Source organism: Meriones unguiculatus, chromosome 6 (assembly GCF_030254825.1).
Source record: "Meriones unguiculatus strain TT.TT164.6M chromosome 6, Bangor_MerUng_6.1, whole genome shotgun sequence".
In the NCBI taxonomy this organism is placed as follows: domain Eukaryota; kingdom Metazoa; phylum Chordata; class Mammalia; order Rodentia; family Muridae; genus Meriones; species Meriones unguiculatus.
Window position 1 is genome coordinate 23,858,047 of NC_083354.1, and position 19,701 is coordinate 23,877,747.

The 19,701-nt window shown below is 52.5% G+C and overlaps 1 protein-coding gene across 21 annotated transcripts in view; it reads right to left on the reverse strand.

Annotated features, from left to right (window-relative positions):
* Window positions 1-19,701, reverse strand: part of Megf11 (multiple EGF like domains 11) — a 314,659-nt gene that overhangs the window by 187,440 nt on the left and 107,518 nt on the right. For all 21 annotated transcript variants that reach the window (XR_009592252.1, XR_009592253.1, XM_060384901.1 and 18 more), the window contains exons 3-4: window positions 16,606-16,707; window positions 14,103-14,203 (exon numbers count right to left, since the gene is read on the reverse strand). Coding sequence is in view for 19 of the 21 variants with exons in the window: in XM_060384901.1 (XP_060240884.1) it covers window positions 14,103-14,203; window positions 16,606-16,707 (203 nt within the window). In the remaining 2 variants the exon portion in view is untranslated. The remainder of the gene's footprint in view (window positions 1-14,102; window positions 14,204-16,605; window positions 16,708-19,701) is intronic.

Consider the following 19,701-nt stretch of genomic DNA (forward strand, 5'->3'; position numbering starts at 1 on the left):
TTTACATCCTTTGAGTTGTAAAAATGATTAACTGTTACAGCCAAGACCAGCTGCACCCAAGACTCATGGACTCCTCCTCGGCAGAGAGTCAGGGCATCTTTCCCACGTAGGTGGGGTCCCCAAATCCCTGCTCTGGAATCGGGATCATCATTTCTCTCCAAGACACCTGCAGGCCAAACCCCAGAAGCCTGGTGACAGGCTTTTCTGAGGCTGTGGCCCCACCCTGCAACCCTACATCTTCCCACATCGAAACTTTCATGTTGTTTGCCACAGCCTAACGATGGGTGACAGTAGATAGGATCCCCCCCTCACCAAAGCACCACCACCATTTTCCCTAACCTTGTCTTGCAAGTCTGACTAGATGGGGGTACCCCAGATCCTCACACAGCTAAGAAAACCCAGGCACAGAGCAGTTACAAGTCAGGACGCCCAGGCAGGCCCTTACCCGGCCGCAGTGAGAACTGAGCCGTGGTAGTTCTGCACCATGCAGAACATGAGCAGCGCTGACGAGGGGCCTGCAGCAAGCACAGCGGGACGCTCCTTCACCTGAGGACCAGGCCTGGCTTTTCAGGCAGTGATGTGCATGGCTGCTTCCAGTGTGGATCCTCAGACAGGTCACTTGCTCCTCTGAGGACGTTTTACGTCTTCTGTGTGGATGTTAATGGTTCAGCATACACATTTTGTTATTGTTTGAGACAAGATCTCACGTAGCCCAGGCTAGCCCCAAACTCACTATGTTGCTAAAGATCACTTTGAATTTCAGATCTTCTTGCCCCCACCTCCTAAGCATTGAGCTTGCAGGCGTGAGCTACTGCGTTCAGTCTATGCCATGCTAAAGATTGACCCCAGGGTCCGCTGTGTGCTAAACAAGCATGTTACCCTCCCAGTTCCATGTCCACACGTGGAAGCCCAAGACAAGCATGAGAGCTCCTTCCTTGCTTCAGGATTTGTGGAGACAAAACAGCATACAAACTCATCGCCTGGGCTCTTCCCCTCAACTTAGCGACATATAGAAACACAGTCAAGCTTCCCTGCCTTGGAAGGAGCCATGCAGGTCCACATCACCGCCAGGCTCTCTGCCCAGCCCTCCAGAAACAGAGCAGCTTTTGTGAGTCATGAAGGCCAGAACCAGCCCTTCCGGATGCAGCAAGCAGTGACTGGCCCTGGTGAGGCCCAGGATGCTGTGGCCACAGACCCCGACTGTGCACGCCTGCCATATGCAAACAAGCCCCGTGGCTTTTCCAAGGAGTGCCACACCATTTGCCAATCTTCGTCATCACTGCGTCTCTCCTAGGCTCCTGCTCTGAGTTATCCCCTTGAGCACCGCAAGGACACTTTCCATTCTCAACTGTCTAGTGATCTTGGCTCCTCTGCTAACTCGGCCCACTGACTCCAACATAGGAAGACCCTTCCTTCTACAGCCACCATGCTTTTAACTCACATGTAAGAGACCTTGTGAGCAAAAAGTTCTTTTGATATTACACAAGAGCAAAGCCTCAAAGAGACAGAACCCTGAATCTGCGCATCAGGAGTATGCCAAGGCCACGTTGAGGGTTCTACCCATCAGCCGGGTCAGGCTCACAACGGATGCCTCCTCCAACCCAACGGGGCAGCTTGGGAGACAACAGTCCCTTCCTTGTCCTAGGAGTCCAAAGTCAGCTAAGGGGAGACAAATGCCACTTGGTGAGATCTGTGGGTGTCCCTTTGACCAAAACCACCCTGCCAAAACATCAGATGGCATTCATGTTAGAACAGATGGGATTTGAACCTGGGAACCAACAGGGAATATAGCTGAAACCCAGGTCTGGCTTCTGGGCTTGCAGGTACAGGTGCTATGTGGTTTTAAGGGAGGAGCAATGCTCTTATTAGAACTAAATGGGGGGGGGAGCTCTTCCACAAAATTAATGGAGTTTGCCCCAGGGCCTTCACACCTGCCACAGTTTTGGAGTCTAGAGAAAAGGGAGTCCCGACAGGAAAGAGCTGCCAGCAGGCCAAAGAGAAGCCCAGCCCTGGCCCTGCCCTGGCCCTGCCCTGGCCCTGCCCTGGCTTGCTCCCCACCGTCAGCCCCATCCAGCATCCTCATCCATCCTCCATCCACTCCAAGTGCTCTCTGGAAGTCCATTGTGCTGAAACAAGATTAAAAGGGACAGGCAGAACAAAGCGCGCGCCTCCCTAACAAAGGCTCCTCCACTTAGTAAATTAGAAGCTCTTTCCATCTGACACACTTTTAAAGGGAAATCTTCAATTACCAGGTGCCCGTGGGCCAGGGCAACAAAAGGTTCCACCAGTGACTTTATTCTCAAGCCCAAAGCAGGCATTGAAGTGGTTTTATGTAAGAAAGATACTAATCAAGTCCATATAATTTTGTGCATCCTTTATGGAGGACTGAAGGGCGTTTGAGCCCCGTGGCTGCTTCAAAGAGGTTTCTGCAGCTTCTGCGTTTACCTTGCCAAAAGCTTAGCTGAGCAAACAAACAGAACCCTGTAAATCACGCGCCTACTGATTTACTATCAGGCCTCTGCAGTTTGTTTGGTGGATTGGAGTTTGAGAATAAACAGAGACCAAGGCCCAAGGCCCTCCACCTGGCCATGTCAACGAGAGGAGGCAACCTCCCCCCCCCCACCGTGCCTGTGTCCCTGTGCCATGCATCTTGTGGAGGCCGGAGTAGGCATCTTCCCCAATTGCTCTCCACTTTTTAAAAAGGTTTTAAATTATGTTTTAAAATTTTGTGTATGTTGGGAGTATGGAAATTAAAGCTGCTTGGGTAGAGGTCAGCGCACTCCTTCCACTATATAAGTCCTAGGGATAGAACTGAGGTCATCAAGCTTGGCAGCTTTACCTGCTGAGCAATCTCACTGGTCCCTCCTTAGTTTTTGAGACCAGGTCTTCTTTGTTTGTTTTTCGAGACAAGGTTTCTCTGTGTTGCCCTGTCCTGGACTCACTTTGTAGACCACAATGGCCTCAGACCCACAGAGATTCACCTGCCTCTGCCTCCCATGTTTCGGGATTAAAGGTGTGCACCACCATGCCCTGACCCCGGAGCTTACTGCTCCAGCTAGATGGGCTGGCCTGCAAGGCCCCAGCAGTCTGCTCACTGCTAAAATTACAGGTGCACCTGGCCACACTGCGATTTCTTGTTTTTTAAACTTGAGTGCTGGGGATTTGCACTTAGGTCCTCACGCTTGCGTGGAAAACACTTTACCAACTGAGCCATCAACACTAAGGCTGACTTGAAGTTGGGGCCATATTGCTCCCACATCTAGGCAGCACCCTCTTTCCAGATGAACACAGTGAAAGGTGGCCAGAGGGAGAGTTCTTGGTCTGACCAGGGGACAGAGGAGACGTTCACCGTTGGAACCAATGCTACCTCCATCCTGGAAATGAGATGGAAAGGGTCTCTGGCTTCTCTGCCCTCACCAGCAGGGGCAAAGGAAGTCATTCTGGCTCCCTTGCTGGTGATTAGAAGTGCCAACGGCTGCTTGCAAAAGGGAAGGAGAAAACAGAGTGGGAAAAGACAATTGGGAAGGTGACTCCCAGCACAATCTTGGGAGCAGTAAACACGGGCTCAGAACGCACAAGGGTGCAGGTAGCACTCCAGTGGGGGCTATAGCAGGCCTTCCCATGGGCAGACACACCCTCCACACACACACCAGGTAATGTGCAGAACACACCCATGCCTGTGTCCTGGGAACCCGGGTACCTATGAACATATGTGTGTCTGTGATAATGAAGAATCACTCTGGAGCCCATCCTCAGCATATCCCATGAGTAGCACTTGCCAGGCCCCATGAGTACCCACATGCCATGAGTGCCCACATACCCTCTTCAAGCCTCACACACCATCACCACCAGGAAAGGACCACTGGTGCCTGGCTTTACGGCTAAGTAAGTGGAGGCCCAGAAGTTAGCAGACTTACCCAGAGTCACACCGGCAGTAGGAAGCAGTGTGCCTGCAGACCCTCCTCCCATGCCCGCATAGCCAGACTCAGCAGTCAAGGCATCTCCAAAGCATTCCAGGGACTCAGGTTCGGGCTAAGGCTTGCAATGCAGAAGAGGGTGTTGGTTGTTAAAATCTTAAGACTTCCCGTTTTCCTGGGGCCAGAGAGGTGGGTCAGCAGTTGGGAGAATTTACTGCACTTTTGGGGGATCCTGGCCCAGTTCCCAGCACGCACACGGTGACCCTCCATGGTCCGTAGCCTCAGGCCAGGTAATCTGATTCCTTCTTATGGCATCCACAGAGGCCAGGCACACATACGGTGCACAGGTATACATGCAGGGAAACATCCATGAAATAAAATGAAACAAAACCTTCACTCTGGTAAAAGTCGGTTGCTACCCTCTCCTCATAATCCAGCAATTATGGGGTTGCCCACCCCTCAGTCCAGGGTACTTCCCAGACTCTAGTCCCTCTAACTTACTGGTGAGACTGCCAAGCCTGAAGCTACATATTTTCACCTTTACTCACAGGCGCAGACAAGGTGGGCACAGTGGCACAGGTGCTGCAACAAGGGACCTCCCTCTTGGGCTTTCCTCAGCTGCCAGTGGCCAGCATGGTAACAGGGTGTCTGGCTCTCCCAGCCAGCCCCCTCACACCCCCCATCATGCAGCTGATCAGGACCCTTCAGAGGCAGGTCTTCAAAAACACTGAAGTGCCATCAGGAGGCAGGGGGAGGCTCTGAGCTGTTGCTGTCAACCCTCCTGAAGCCACTCAGCTTCCCTTAATCAAAAAGCAAGCATTAGAGGAGATTTAGGGACCAAGGTGTCCATCGACTGCAAAACTCTGCTAATGGCCACTGTCCTAAGCCCCGGAGGGAGGGAAGCACTTGGCAAGCCATCCAGCAAAGAGTTTCCTCTTCCCATCTGCCGAGTATGCAGCCTGCAGAGGCAGGGAACAAGGGACAGTGAGTACCTCAGCTTCCCGGTGGGATAAGGGGACGGCAGTGAACAGTGGGACCCCGGGGAGCGAGCTATAGGGCACCGGCTTCTGAGCAGAGGACTCTGATCTGCACTTGGTGGGTAGCCCAGGGTTTGTTCAGGGATGTCGGAAACCAAAGGAGGCCGGGTAAGCACGGCTGGGCACTGGCTGGCTACTTGGGGTGCTGGGAGCTGTCCATGTCTGGCATTTTGCCAGCCTGTAGACTATGAAACATATGTTAAGCTCACAGCTTTATTGTTTGTTCGTTTCTGTAGGATCTCACGTACCCCAGGCTAGCCTCATCCCTGTTACATAGCTGAAGATGACCTTGAGTTTCTGATCCTCCTGCCTCTACTCCCTGAAGCGCTGGGCCTACAGACCTGTGCCACCATGCTCAGTTTATGTGCTTCTTGGGTTCAAACTCAGGGCTTCATGCATACTAGGCAAGCACTCAGCACCAGAGCTGTACCAACGGCCCCAAGGGCATATTTTAAGGCACGTCCCTGCCTGCAGAAGCTTACGTATTCGTTCTTTCATTCACAGAGTCTTGGCCATTTTCTTTCTCACAGACCCCATGTCAGGGTTAAGAGTATTAGCTGCTAGAAATGAAAGCTCCCACCCCTACTGAGGCTGAGACAGAAAGAGAAATGCACGTCTATATTCTAAGCCAGGTAGTGCGCTGTAGAGAAATAGAAACAGATGAGGGGCAGAGAGCCTATACCTGACAGGACACCTCAGCAGAAGAGCGGGCCAGGCCAAGTAAGGGAGGGAGGCACAGGCCTGGATTCCTGGACGAGCCCACGGGGCGGGGGAACAGGAGTACCAGGGCCACCTGTGTGCAAGAGCAGGGGCTCTTGGTGAGATCCAGAAACACAGCTCTAAAACTCTGAACCACTGCTCAGCTCTGATCTCTCTTCGGACGGGTGTCAAAACGATCTTGCCAAGAGGTCTGAGTTACCTGGACCTCCCTTGCCAGGCTCCTGGACCTGCCTTCCCAGGCTCCTAGATGTCTCTGTAAGACAGCCTCAGCATTTGTAGTGATCTGTTTCATTATGCACTCATTCAACTCTCACCGGTACCAGACGCCCTCCCTGGGGACAAGCCATGCAGGAGACTTGATCCCTTGGGAACTAGCTCCTGAGCTAGATGGACAGACATACAAACAGGGCAGCGTCAGAGATAGTGGGGTAAGAATGGCAGAGGGGCCCAGAAGCCATGAGGCCGGAAGAAGGGGGTCAGGGTAAATAACAAGCTCATGACATCAACTGCCTCGTGGCTTCTAAGCAGTTAGTGGCCAGAGCAGAATCTCACCAGGTTGCTCAGACCAGGAGAACCAAGAGTGACCAGTGGGCACTGTGGGAACCGCACACTCGTTTACTCGTTCAGTGATTGACTAAGACCTGACAAGCACTAACAAGGGTTCAAGAATACATCTTTGGTAGTTTTAACACGTCTTTGGAATGAGCTGATTTCACAGCTTATGTATCTGTCCTTAGGTGTTTCTCCATCAACGGGAACTCAGCCACTCAGCTTTCTGCTTCCCACTTTCACAGCTCACAGGCGGAAGACCACTATGGTGGGTCGGCCACCTCAGATCACTGGGGACCTCATGTGGCAGCTAGGAAGCCTCCTTCCCCACCACCAGCCTTGTGACATCGCAGCCAGTCCCCCGAAACTGCACTTCTTATCCCGTGAAGGAATCTCTCCCCCTACCCCACGTCCCAGGATGTAGCAGCACCTACGAGATGGAGAAGGAGGTGACAACGAGATGGATGGGCACACAGGAAGATGGATGGATGCGGCTCTAGGCAGCAAAGCTCAGCACCAGGTGTGGTGACCCAAGAAGGTGACATCAGCACTGCTCCTGGTGCCAGCAGCGGGCAAACTCCCCAAGGAGCCCCAGAGAGCATCAGAGTGCTTTACCCAGCAGCTACGTGGCAAGACTGAGTTTCAAACAGGCCCCTTACGCTCTGCGTGTGCACACACACACACACACACACACACCTGACGCCGCCAGCTCTGCTACCTACCCTGGTATCCATTGGAACCCACCTCGATAAATTTTTAGAAATATATTTATATATTTATTTATGCATGAGTGGTGATACATACGTGTGGTATGTATGTATGCAGGTATGTATGTGTGCAGGTGTGTACATCCAGAGACCAGAAGAGACTGTCAAGTATCTGGCTCCATGACCTTCATCAATTCAAGGGAATTGTTCCGTATTCCCTTGAATAAATTCAGTCTCTCAGAACCTGGAGCTAGGCTGGTGGCCGGCAACCCTCAGCAATCCTTTTGTCTTTACCATCTCCTCAGCACTGGGGGTACACACAGGCATAACAATCCCTGGCTCCTTAGGTGGGTGCTGGGGATTTGAACTCAGGTCCTCATGCTTGCACACAAACCCTCTTACCCACTGAGTCATCTGCCCAGCCCTCACTCACACACATGTTTAAAGATCGTCCCACTGTGGACTTGAACCCCCTCCGTGTTACCTCCTTGCCTACCGTTCCAGTCAAGCCCCACCTCTGTCTTCTATCCATCCACCCTTCCTGACTAGGTATGGAAAAATGCTGGATTTAATGCTGCGCCTGCTTGATCTTTTATGTGGACACTTGTACTTGCCAATGGCCCTTTGAACTCCAGTTTGTCGTCTGTAGGACAATGATATTCGTCTGCAGTTTGGCCAAGCATGCCACAGACTAGGCTGCGGGTGACATAGAGGGTAAACTACAACCTTACCCCACTGCGGCCATTATTCTTCGGGAAGTTAGAAGGTACAAGGCCCCCACTTCACCATTCACAGCCCCACGCGGCAGGGGCCAAGGGCTGATAGAGGCCCACCACGCTACTAAAGCTCCTTCAAAATACAATAAATCACTTGCTGAAATACAGCTGAGCTCTGACAGAAGTGGAAATTCCAAGTCTGGGAGCAAGGAGACTTTATAAAAGAAAGCGGAAGGTCAGGAACTGTCGCCAAGTCAGTGCAGAGAACGTCGGACCCAGCCACCAACCCACCCACCTCCTCGCCTCCAGCCCACGCTGGGAGCCAAGGATTTGACGCCCACACGAGGCAGAGTTGGCATCAGCAGCTTCCAGCTCCACTCAGGGATGCTGCCTACCAACCTGGGGGAAAAAACAAGGCAGTCTGTCCTGGGGCTCAAGGGGGTAGAGTTTCCCATGCAAAAGAGCCAGGGGAGGTGCTGGAAGCACAATCTCCTTCCGGAGGGTTAACAATGTGCCGGGACTAGCCAGGGAAGGTATCTGTACCGCACTGTGCTCAAGGCCATAGCACTGTATGCTTTGAAATGATGGATTTCCTGGTACATGGATTTCACACCAATTAAACAGAGGAAAGAGAGAGAAAAAACAAATGAAGCAACAAAAAGCAACAACAACAAAACACCCGCAGCCTACATCTTTGCTACACACAGGAGTCCCAGCCCAAGCTGTGAGATCAGAGGGTGGTCTCAGGGCAGTGAAAAGCATTAGGTGCTCATGGGAAAACGTAAAAGCAATGGGCAGGGTCCCTATACAACCAGGGCATGGGGAGAAGAGGCTGAAGAACAGGCAGACAAGAACTGAGGCCAAGGCTCCGCTGCTGCAGCACTGGTGACCCGAGGATGAGGATGTGAGCCCACCTCTCCAGAAGCCGTGTAAGAGTCGGGTATAAGACACACACACACTCCTCCCCTGGGGAGCTAGAGACAGGAGGAGCCCCGGAGCCCACTGGCCATGGTCAGTCTAGCCAAATGGATGAGCTCCAGAGTCAGCGAGAGACCCTGTCTCTAAATCTAAGGTGGAGAGTGGCTGAAAAAGACTCAACATTGACCTCCGATCTCCACTCAGATACATGCTCGTATGTACACACATGTACTATGCACATACCTGCAAACATGTATGCAGACATGCACACACATACTTGATATGTAAAAAGTGACTCCCTCTAAGAGAAGACATTTTACCATCTCTGCCGCTCAGTAGGTATCGCAAACAGGAGAATGGTTACTCTAAATATTTGACAATAATAGAACTAAAAGCTCAAGACAGAAGTTATCTAGAAAAAGCTATAAAATAAATATGTTTAAAATAACTAAAGCCATAAACGCAGGAAGAAAATTGTCATGAGAAAGGACCCTGCAGAAAAATGAGAGTGTTTTTCTCAAACAGCTTCAATAAACCTCTAGGAATGAACCATGAGCAGCTGAAGTTCAGAGCTCAGCAGACAGGTTAGTCAGCTTAGCTGTCGGATCTAAACAATGGATCTGAGGCACTCACTCTCACTTGAGACAAGCTGCTGGAGACAAGGGATGAGGGCCTGACACAGACACAGACACAGACACAGACACACACATACACACACACACTGACAAAACTAAACATTAAAACAAAAAACAAAAACAAAAACAAAAACAAAAAAACACAAAACACCGACACTCATTTCAGAGCATTACAATTAATCCAGAACAGAGTGACTACAACCCTTGGAAGGACTGAAACTCAGCATCACAACTGCTAAGCCACCGTGCAGGCGAGGGCAGACTCAGGTTTCCAGAAGAAAAAGGGCTAAGACCTCCCAGGGAGAACTGTTAAAGAGCCTTGGAGAAGTTTGAAGATGGACTACCCGGGCAAAAAGCTCAACACGAGTGCAGGAGGACCTGAGTCCCCACCACTACCACCACACAAATGGGTCTGGTGGTGCCACCCACATCCTCATATCCAGATCCTTCAGAGAAAAAGGAGATTGGCGGACCAGGAGAATGAGCCATCAGACGAGAAGCAAGGTGCTTTTTGAGCATTATGTACTCTATGTAAGTGGTAACTGTCGCAAGCCTCACCTGCAATGGCGGAGCTGCTCGCTGGCAGAGCCCTTACTCGGCATGCACTGGGTTCAGTCCCTGGCACCAAGAACACGCAAAGGCTAGCAGCGCGGTAACAAACCAACAGCACCCAAGTCACAGCTCTAGCACTACGGGCTCACCAGATTGCAGTCGGAGCCCCTGTGATGCACCCTGTCCCCAAGCCCCCTCCGCTGCTTCCCGCGGCGGCTCGGCCCTGTTGGGGCCAGCCTCCAGTCCTATACAGCCCTGCCTGCTGTTGGCCACACCCCTGCCTGGAGTTTCTGCTTAGTTCTTCCGCTTGTGAATCACCGTGAAAAGCACAAAGCAGAAGGCAAAGTGCTAGCCTTTGAGGCCCCGGGAGCATCAGAGGACACTGCCCGGACATTCGGGGGAGCTAGCTTCTCCCCCCGGAAAAAATGAGGCAGAGGAAATGGGACACTAGGGGACTGGACCAACAGTGGCCAATTGGACCACCCCTGCGGCCTCCAGCTTTTTGGGCTGGGAGGCACCTGCTGGCCTCTCGGCAACCACACTGAAGGTGTACGCTGGAGCAGGAGCACAGGAAACCCAGCCCTTCTCAGAACGGCGCCCAGAAGCTCTCCACAGGAGCTTCCCATGAGCGGCTGCAGCAGCACCAGGGGCCTTGTCAGAGGTTCAAGTACACAGTGTGCTAGGAATCAAGGCATCCAGGTGGTGCTGACACCTTCAAGCTGCCCACCTTGGGGCAGAGCACAGTTAGCAGGTGCCGCAACAATACAGTCGGGGGACACGAACTGAGGGACTGAGGCAGCCCTGGAGACTCTGAGGAGCTGTGGTAATGCTCATTAAATGACCTCACTCTCCACCTTCAACACTAGCCCTGGCCCTCTTCCCTGTGCCCCAGGATCCACAACATTCCAGTGAGAGGTTCTGGCTCAGAGCGCCCGGGTGGATGGAAGACAGGAACAAGAAACCAAATGTTGCTTCTGAAGCCTCTGAGACTTCAATGCTGTACATGACTGCAGCACAGACCCGCACATCCAGCCTGATGCCACTATTGTAAAAAAGCAGAGCTTCCCATGACCGCCATGTAAGGGTGTGTGTGTGTGTGTGTGTGTGTGTGTGTGTGTGTGCCTGTGTGCCTGTGTGTCTGTGTGTGTGTGTCTGTGTGTGTGTCTGTATGTCTCTGTGTGTGTGTCTGTGTGTCTCTCTGTGTGTGTCCGTGTGTGTCTGTGTCTGTCTGTGTGTCTCTGTGTGTTTGTGTCTGTCTGTGTGTCTGTGTCTGTGTGTGTATTTGTGTGTGTGTATGTGTATGTCTCTGTGTGTCTGTGTGTGTGTCTGTGTTTGTCTGTATGTCTATGTGTGTGCATGTGTGTGTGTCTGTGAGTGTGTGTCTCTGTCTGTGTGTGTAGGTGACAGTTAGCTCAGCAGAGACATAAAAGCAGCTCCACAAAGGCAGAGACACGAAGACTCTTTCAAGTAGAGGAAGAAAGACACTTGTGCCCTGTGATCTTTGTGAAATCTTTGATACTTGGCAACCAAAGGTGCACTTGGCTGTGTCTGCAGACGACAGGAGAGGACAGGGTGTGACCCGGGAAAGCAGGGGTGAACATCCCTGGAGCAACACTCCAGACAAGGACGGCCGCTCTGGGCAGAGGAAATGGAACAAAGGGAGCAAAACCATTCCTCCTAGAGTTGCACAGAGATTTCTGCTCTCCTGACACTCCGTCACTATGTCTTCTCTTCCTCTCTCCACACACAGGAGCACTCAGAGAGGCCTAGGGACTTGCCAGAGACTGCACAGCAAGTTAGTGGCAGAATCCACCAAAGCTTTCTCTCCCGGGCCACCATCCTTCTGCCGCCTGTAAGAATCAAGGCTCTAAGAAGGTTAGTTCAGGATCAGAGAGATAGCCCCTTCCCTGCCTGGAGCCCGTCAGGCAGGGCCAGTTTGCACCACGTCACTGCCACGTCCCCTCTCACAGGCTCTCCCACCCTGGAGTCTACAGCGCCTCCTGGACAGTTGAGGAAGCCTGAGCAGGGCTGGCTGCCACCCGCTCCTTCCATCTCCACGGGCAGGAAGAAGCTGCTGGCAAGGCCATGGGCTCCACCGTGTCCCTCCACCATTCCTATCCTGACCCTCAGTTCCTAAGGGATTAAGGTCTTATAGAGGTCATTTAGGGATGGCCTAATCAAGCGTGACTTAGGCCCTTATAGAAGGAGGAAATCTGGATGCACGTGTGTGTGTGTGTGTGTGTGTGTGTGTGTGTGTGTGTGACACACACAGAAGGAAAGCATTGCTCTGATGCTTGGCTTGGCCCTCACTCTCGAGGGTGAGCTCACCTCCCCTGTTACAGCCACAGCTGACTCCTTTGCTGATAGAAGCAGCTTCCCTGAGCTGCTAACATGGACCGGGGAACAGCGGCTCCTCAGGAATCCTCCAGGCCTTCGGCACGGGACTGAAAGTGCTGAGACAGCCAGCCTCGTGGTCTGAGCAACTGCTGGGTTTTCTTCCTCTCGGGTGTGAGGTGGCCATTGTCAAACTACTTGGACTAATACTGTGCAACACAATCTAACAAGTCCTCTCTTAACATACACTCATCCCGTTAGTTCTGCTCCTCTAGCGAACCCTAATATGCACAGTGTATATTCCCAGGGAAATGTTTATGAACCCCTTTGAGCAATTAACGTCAAAACCATGACTGAACAACAAAGAGAGCTGAAGCCCCAGAGAAGGGAGCCAACATTTGCAAAGGCCTTCCTCTGTGTCTAGGGATGCAGCTGATGCTGGCTCCATTTTACAGGTTTGGGAACCGAGGTAAAGAAAAGAAAAAAATCTCCCATGGGCTCATGAAGCAAGAGTAGATTTGTCTAACCTGCTGGAGTGCACAGCCCCTGGAGCCACACAGCCTAGACTCAAGCCCTCGTCCTGCCACTTCCTGATTGTGTGACCTTAAACAAATTACTTACATTCTCTGTGACTCAGTTTCTCTATCTGCAAAATGAAAGAAGCAATGCTACCTATCCCACAGGGCTGCTGTTTGGCAATGACCGGGACGTGGTTAGAATAGTGCCAGCTCATCTTGGATGCTGGACTCCATGACAACAAAGGAAGAAGCCGGATGTGGCAGAGTAAAACTCAACCCAGGCCTTTTCTGCAGCATTGCCGACACATCGCCCTGTCCAGGCCTGCGCCCTGTGCAGTCAGATGCGGTGGATCTAACCTCCACCAGCACACCACAGAGCACCCCATCCAAGGTGGAGAGGCAGCCAAGGCCTTACTCCTAGCCCGGCCCTCAGCCCTGTAACTAGGAAAAGCCTCAGAGATCAGTGCCTGTGCCTTTCTCTGTAGTTTTCCTGGGGCACCATCACTATTAATCTGACTTGTGGAGCATCTTCCCCTCCTCCTGTAGGGCGATAGAATTGAGCCTCTCTAGCACAATATAACCCCAGGTCAGGAACCATCGCATCATTCCCGACTCCATCTGGAGCAGGAGAATGCTAACAAGATTCATCACTCTTTGGGTGGAGGGCAGGCCCTTTGTGAATAGGCTCCCTTACTGTCATGTTAAGGGGGCTTCCCAGTTTTCATGAACCCCTACAGTTGAGAAAATAGCCAAATATCCTCCTGGAGAGTCCTATGTGGCTCTAAGAGACCCCCATTGGCATAATCTCAGGAAAGTGAAGAAGCTTGCCCAGAACCACATGGCCAGCAAGCTGGGGCCAGACCCTCATTTCTGGGTGTCCCCTACCCGGGAACCCGTGACTACCAGCAACTGTTGCTTCCCTGCTGTACACTATTCCTCCTCTCCTCTGAGCAGCTGCAATCAGATGAGGAAAAAGCAAAGTTCACCTTTCACGGAGCCCTCTCTGTGGCTGTCCCTCTACCTCCTGGAACTGTTCCTCGTGATCTGACTGACCCAGGCCACTGTCCTCAGAGGAGCTATAGTCTGACCATCCAGACATGTAGTCTTCCTGCCTTCTTCCCTCTTCTGCTTCCCTCCTTCCATCCAACCATCTACCCTTTTATTTTTCATCTCCATCCCTCCAGCAAAGTTCTGAGCATCGAGACAGCTTAGCTTAGCCCTGCTCCAGACACTCAGAACTCCTTCTTCTTGACCCTGCACAGGGTCCATTCCAGAAGGGTCCACTTCTTTCCCACCCCCTCTAGTACCTAGAGCTGTCTGCGTCCATCTGCCCTGATAATCGTGGAGGGTGGGTTGATTTGAAGCCAAGCCCCACTAATTTTTTGCACCAAGCCCAGAGTTGCCTCTAAGCACTGGCACCACGCAAGGTCTTAGAAAGCCTCACGGTGGGCTGAAGCCCCATTCCCCCCCCCCCCATCTCCACAAAGGCCTCTACTTACGAATGCAGAAGTCTCCGTTCTCGTAGTAGCCAGGGCAGCACTGGGACCTCCGGCGGTACATGGTGCGGAGGCCACGCCTATACGCCGTCTTATAGCTGATCCTAGGCATGAGGGAGAGAGCCACTTGAAAGGACCGAAAATCAATCCGTCCCGTTTAGAGTGATATTTGTGTTAAGCTCTATCGAGGATGCCATTCAATAATTACTTTAAAATGCATGGCAGCTTCGAATATGAAAGAACGCAATAAAGAAAAATCGATGGTGGGATGTGGGCCTCTGTGCTGCAGAATGCATTACCCAAGCGGTGCTGGAGAAACCTGCTGACTTCCCAATCTCTGCCAGGCCCAGGGCTGCTGAGAAAGCTGCCGGGGTGACATTGTGGAGGGCCACAGGGTTGGCTTCCCCTAGGCTCCTTAAAAACACCAGGTCCTGGACTCAGGGAACTCCTAGGAGCCTGGGCAGGAATGGGATTCTGACAGCTCCGGTGCCCAGTGTCAGCCTCTTGAGTAGGAGGGTCTGATGGTGGTAGTCCACATGGCCTTCCTCAGGCCTCCTGAAGGGGTGAGTTGTTCCCTGGGAGGCTCTAATCCTGCCCTCAGGCTGCAAAGGCAGGAGCTGGAGTCCCACTGGGCACTGAAAGCCAGAGAGAGACCTGGGTTCTAGTCCTTATGGAGACTGAATTGTTGAGACTTGGGTCTGGGCCAGAGATTCACGGGTGAGGTTCTCCCAGCAGCCTCCTGAGTCACCCCCCAGCACCACGCTCCATTAATCCCATTTCTTTCATTTGTCTTTTAGAGCATTCATTCTTATTTTATGTTCTCTCCCTACCCACCACCCATTATCTTATGGATGAGAAACTGATACTCAGATAGGTTAATGACTTGCTTTCGGTCACACAGCTAATAAATGTCAGGGTCAGACAAGAAAGGGAAATGGGGAGGGCAATATGATCAAGGAAGATTATACTCCTATATGAAAATGTCATAATGCGACCTGTTATTTTGTACAATTCATAAAGGCTAATAAAAAATACATTATCCTGAGAATAGGACTGCTGGAAGCAGGATTCAAACCCAGTTCACTCACATTGCAAAGCCACCAGGCCCAGGCCTAATGCCGGGTGCCAGTTCTCTCTGGTGGCTTTCTGGCTTTTCAGGGCATTTCTAAGAGAGTAGGAGGGACTGGTGTGTGGACTGAGTCCCTGGGAGGGATTGCTATGGGGCATTGATAGGAAAACCCCTCAGTCAGTGAAGCGGCCAAGCCCTGGAGCCAGAGCTCCTTCCACCTCCCCTCCACACCTGGGGGCTGCCCCTCTCTCCTCCTCTGTGGAGAACGCAGGGTTGGGATCCTTTCAGCCTGCTTCACACGGAAGCCCAGGCCTGGTTGGGAGGCCATTTCTTCAGCTGCAGCCTGGACAACCCTCCCAAATCTTTAAAATTCTCACCTCATGACAAACGACAATGAGAACCTCACGGGAAATCTGTGATATTTGGGAATGCATTAAGCTAAGGTCATTCTACTTTGTCAAAAGCCTGTAATGGGTAAGCTACTCCCCCTGCCCCACAGGAAGGCAGTCCCTGGTAGGGAAGGGCGTGTGTGTGTGTGTGTGTGTGTGCGTGTGCGTGTGCGTGTGTGTTTAGCTCTCAGATAAAGAAAGATTCAGACTTGACACAGAAGTCATTGAACCATTCTCCCTGCCGCACGAGATGACTCCCAAGCCTTCAGATGAGGAGGAACCCCTCACGATGCTCCTCATGGAAGCGAGGCCACCACTGCTTCCGGGTCCTCCAGCCTTGTGTTCTTCCAGAGTTGGAAGCAGGGCAGGTAGAGTCTGGGGGGAGGCTGCAATGGGGAGGATGCTGGACCAAGCTTCTATACCCCGCAGACTGCTGGTGCCGCTGTCAGCACGCACACTCTGGGTCATCAGCGAAGCCCCATGGAGTTCCATGGAGACCCAATAATTTAGCAAAATCATCCATGTTCCAGGAACACAGCCTATTTTAACAAGCAGCCTCTCACTCACCCGGCCCCCGGGTAAGGGAAGGCTGTATAGCCCTTCCTGAGACCCACCAGAACAGAGACAGTACTGGCTCTGGAAGAGCAGGGTTCGGGGCAAGACAGGTGCCAGCTGCTGCCTCTGCCCCTGGTTAGGGCCACAGGCAGGCAGGTCTAACAGGGCTGTGCTACGTACGATGAGGTGGGGGCAACTTCGCCCGACTGGGGCTCTATCCACGAGGATCAATGAGGCAGAGACCAGAAATGCCCCAGAGCTGTGCCCTTCCCTCTTGGTGAGGAAGCTGTGGTGCATATCCATCAGCTTTCCCTGTGGCAGGTTGAGGGTTTCCTGCCAACAGGTCATGGAGCCTGCCACTTCCAGCCAGAACAATGCGTCTAAGAGTCTCAGCGCACCAACATTGGAGAGCTCGGGGCACGCAGCATGGGCAGTGCGCCCAGCATCTGCCCCCCGGGGCCACCCATCCTCCACCCAGGCCTGGGGCGCTTACCGGTGCCGGGTGCACTTGAACCAGTTGAGGATGTCTGCACATCGTGTGTAGTAGATCTGGTCAAAGGGGTGTGCGTAAGACTCCTGCACTGTCACAGCATAGCTGAGGAGCAGACAAGAGATGGAAGCCGTGGTCAGCAAAGGCCGAGCCCGTCCCACCTCAGACTAGCCCGGCCCACAGTCCCAAGACCAGGATCCAGCTCTGCCCTCTCCTCCCAGCTCCTCCACTCCTGGACCTCAGCTATAACCCAGGCCACATCTGTGCCGGTTAATGTTAACTGTCAGCCTGACAGAATCTAGACAACAGCTGAAGGGTGTGCCTCTGAGCACACACAGGGCACACAGTTATCCGGATCGAGTGAAGTGGGGGGAAGATCTGCCCACCGTGGGTGGGACAGTGCCCTGGGCTGGGATCCTGAACTGCATGAAAAGGAGAGAGTGAGGCCAGCAGCAGCATGCGGTCTTTCCTTCTGCTTCCTGAGGAGAGGATGTGACCAGCTCCTGCTGTGACCTCCCCACTATGGCAGGCTGTGAGCCAATATAAATCTTTTCTTCCATAAGCTGCTTTTGTCTGAATAATTTATTACTATGATAGGAAAAACAAAAACGGACTATATCCTTACTTTTTTTTTGAGACAGGTTTTCTCTGTGTAGCCTTACTGTCCTACACTTGCTTTGTAAACCAGGCTGGCCTCGAGCTGTCTGCCTCCCTAAGAGCTGGGATTATAGGCATGTGCCACCATGCCCTTACTAACTCTTAACCCAGGCAATTTTCATAAATTGTACTTTACTTATCAGATAGTAAAGGAAGGTTTGGTTTATTCCATATGGTGCTAGAAGGCAGATTCAAGAAGTCAGAAATATTTTATATTTTATATGGCCGTATCACATACGTGAAGAAACTGAGGCTGGCAGGGGCGGCACCCAGCTCCACAGCCGGCATCCACAGCTGCTCGTATTAACGGAGTGCCCCTTTTTAAACCCTTAATTCCCTTCAAGTCCCACTGCCTTGGGTGTGTTTGTGTACAGGGGCGCATGTATATGAAGGTGTTTGTGCGCGCGCGTGTGGAGATCTGAGGACAACCTCCAGTGTCGCCATCTTGCTTTATGAGACAGGGACTCTTGCTGGCTGGGAACTTGCCAAATAGACCAAGGTGGCTGCATCAAGTTCCAGGGATCCGCCTGTTCCTGTCTCCCCAATTCTGGGGTCACAAGTGCTCATCACCATGCCCAGCTTGCTTGCTTGTTTAATGTGGGTTCTGGGAGATCAAACTCGGGTCCTCATGCTTTCTAGGCCAACACCTGACCACCTGACTCTTCCCAGACACTCTTATAAAGTAGGGAGAAGAATTAATCTCACTTTGCAGAGAAGGAAAAAGCAATGCACAGTAACTTCCCAGGGGCCTCCTGGTCTATTCCGTCTCTAGCATAGCTGGGGTTCATAGCGGATGTGTCTCCAGACCTCCCAATGAAGAAGTCGTTTGCATCCTGCCTGTTAGCTGCAACCTAGACCAGCAGGAGGAAGCCACCAGGAACCGCTCTGGCTTTAGCAGGACAGCTTTGTCACCCTGGCCAGGTGATGTGAAGCGGCACTGCTGACGCCTGGCTGCTGACGCATGGCACACACCTCCTGGGCAGGCTGGAGAGCGTGTCAGGAATTAATTGCCATGTAGACTGCTCTTCCATGTTTTCCCCAGAAGGCTCACTGACCTGGGCCAGATGGCCGGGCCCAGGCGGTAAAAGCCCATCTGCTTCGCCTGAGGAAACTGTTAGTTCATTTGTGAGGGGTCTGAGGCCTGTGGGGCCTCAGTTTGCTCCCTGATGCCGGCGAGGTAAAGGGTCTAGAGCCCTGCAAGGAGGACAGGAACGGCCCACAGTGCTCAGCGACCCAGACAAGTGGGGATGATGAAGACAGCTCTCAGTGCTGGTACCTGGGAGATGTGCCCGACATGCAAGTATATGCAAACATGGACCAAAGCCCCGTGGATCACCAGGCCTTAGGACACAGAGGCGGGTCAGCATCCCCTCCCCCTCCCCCCGCTGCTTCCCACAGGACTTCAGCTGAAATTCCACAGCACCACGCTGCCATGCTACATTTTGCAAGGTTGTCTCTCGGGAGGGGAATGAATGAGTCGGAATCTGGGCCTGGAGGCCTGTGCTCACTCGTGTGTCCTTAAACATGTCATTGAACCCCCGTAAGCCTCCATGTCCTCACTTGAAGGTGTATGACAAATACGAGGGATTTCACGGATTACTGTGAGAGTTAAAGGGCAGCGACAGTGGTGTACACCTCTCATGGTGGAGAGAAAGAAGAGAAAACACTTAAAATGCTTACTGAGTACATAGCAAGTGCTTAATAGATGCTAGCCTTCATCAGTACGACAGGCAATGATTCTCCCCCTGTGCGAGGCATGGACCGATCCTCTCCCCTTACCATGTTGGGGGCGGGATAAATGCCCACCCTTGTGGAGCACTTGGGGGTTCAGCTTCCTGTTCCAGCACTGGCTGAGGCAAAGGAACCAGCCCCGAAGGTAGGAGAGATTAATGTCATGGGGCTGCACCTCGCTCCGGAGGACTCCCTAAGCCGAGTGAGTCCAGTTAGAGGGTCTGCACAGGGCCAAGTCTCCAACCCGAGACGTGTGCCCTGCTTTCACGGCCGGGTGCTTTGACACTGCTCACTTGCCAACATGCTAATGAGGGCTGATCCATCTTGTAGCACCAGGCTTTACCAGCTGGGGGCGGGGCACTGCCCTGGTTTTTGGGGTAGAGGGACATAATCAAGGAGAAGCCCTCCAAAGGTACTAATCCAGCCGGGAAAGTATCCCCGAGAGCTCTCTGAGGACCAGGCTGTGTTTCTGGAATGGCACAGACTAGAGCCTTCTAATCACAGTGTCAGGGCGCTTGGCTGGAGGGGAGCTTCACTGCTGGGTGGTTCCCTGTTCTCTCCTGCTGGCCGTGGCCTGGGCTAAGAGCTGCGGCCACCAGCCAGTCAGTTCACTTCCAGTATTCTCACATTCCAAACCTGTCCGTGATGGGCAGACCAGACAAGTAGTTTGATTTTTAAATCTGGGTAGATCCATTACTATCTACTATCACA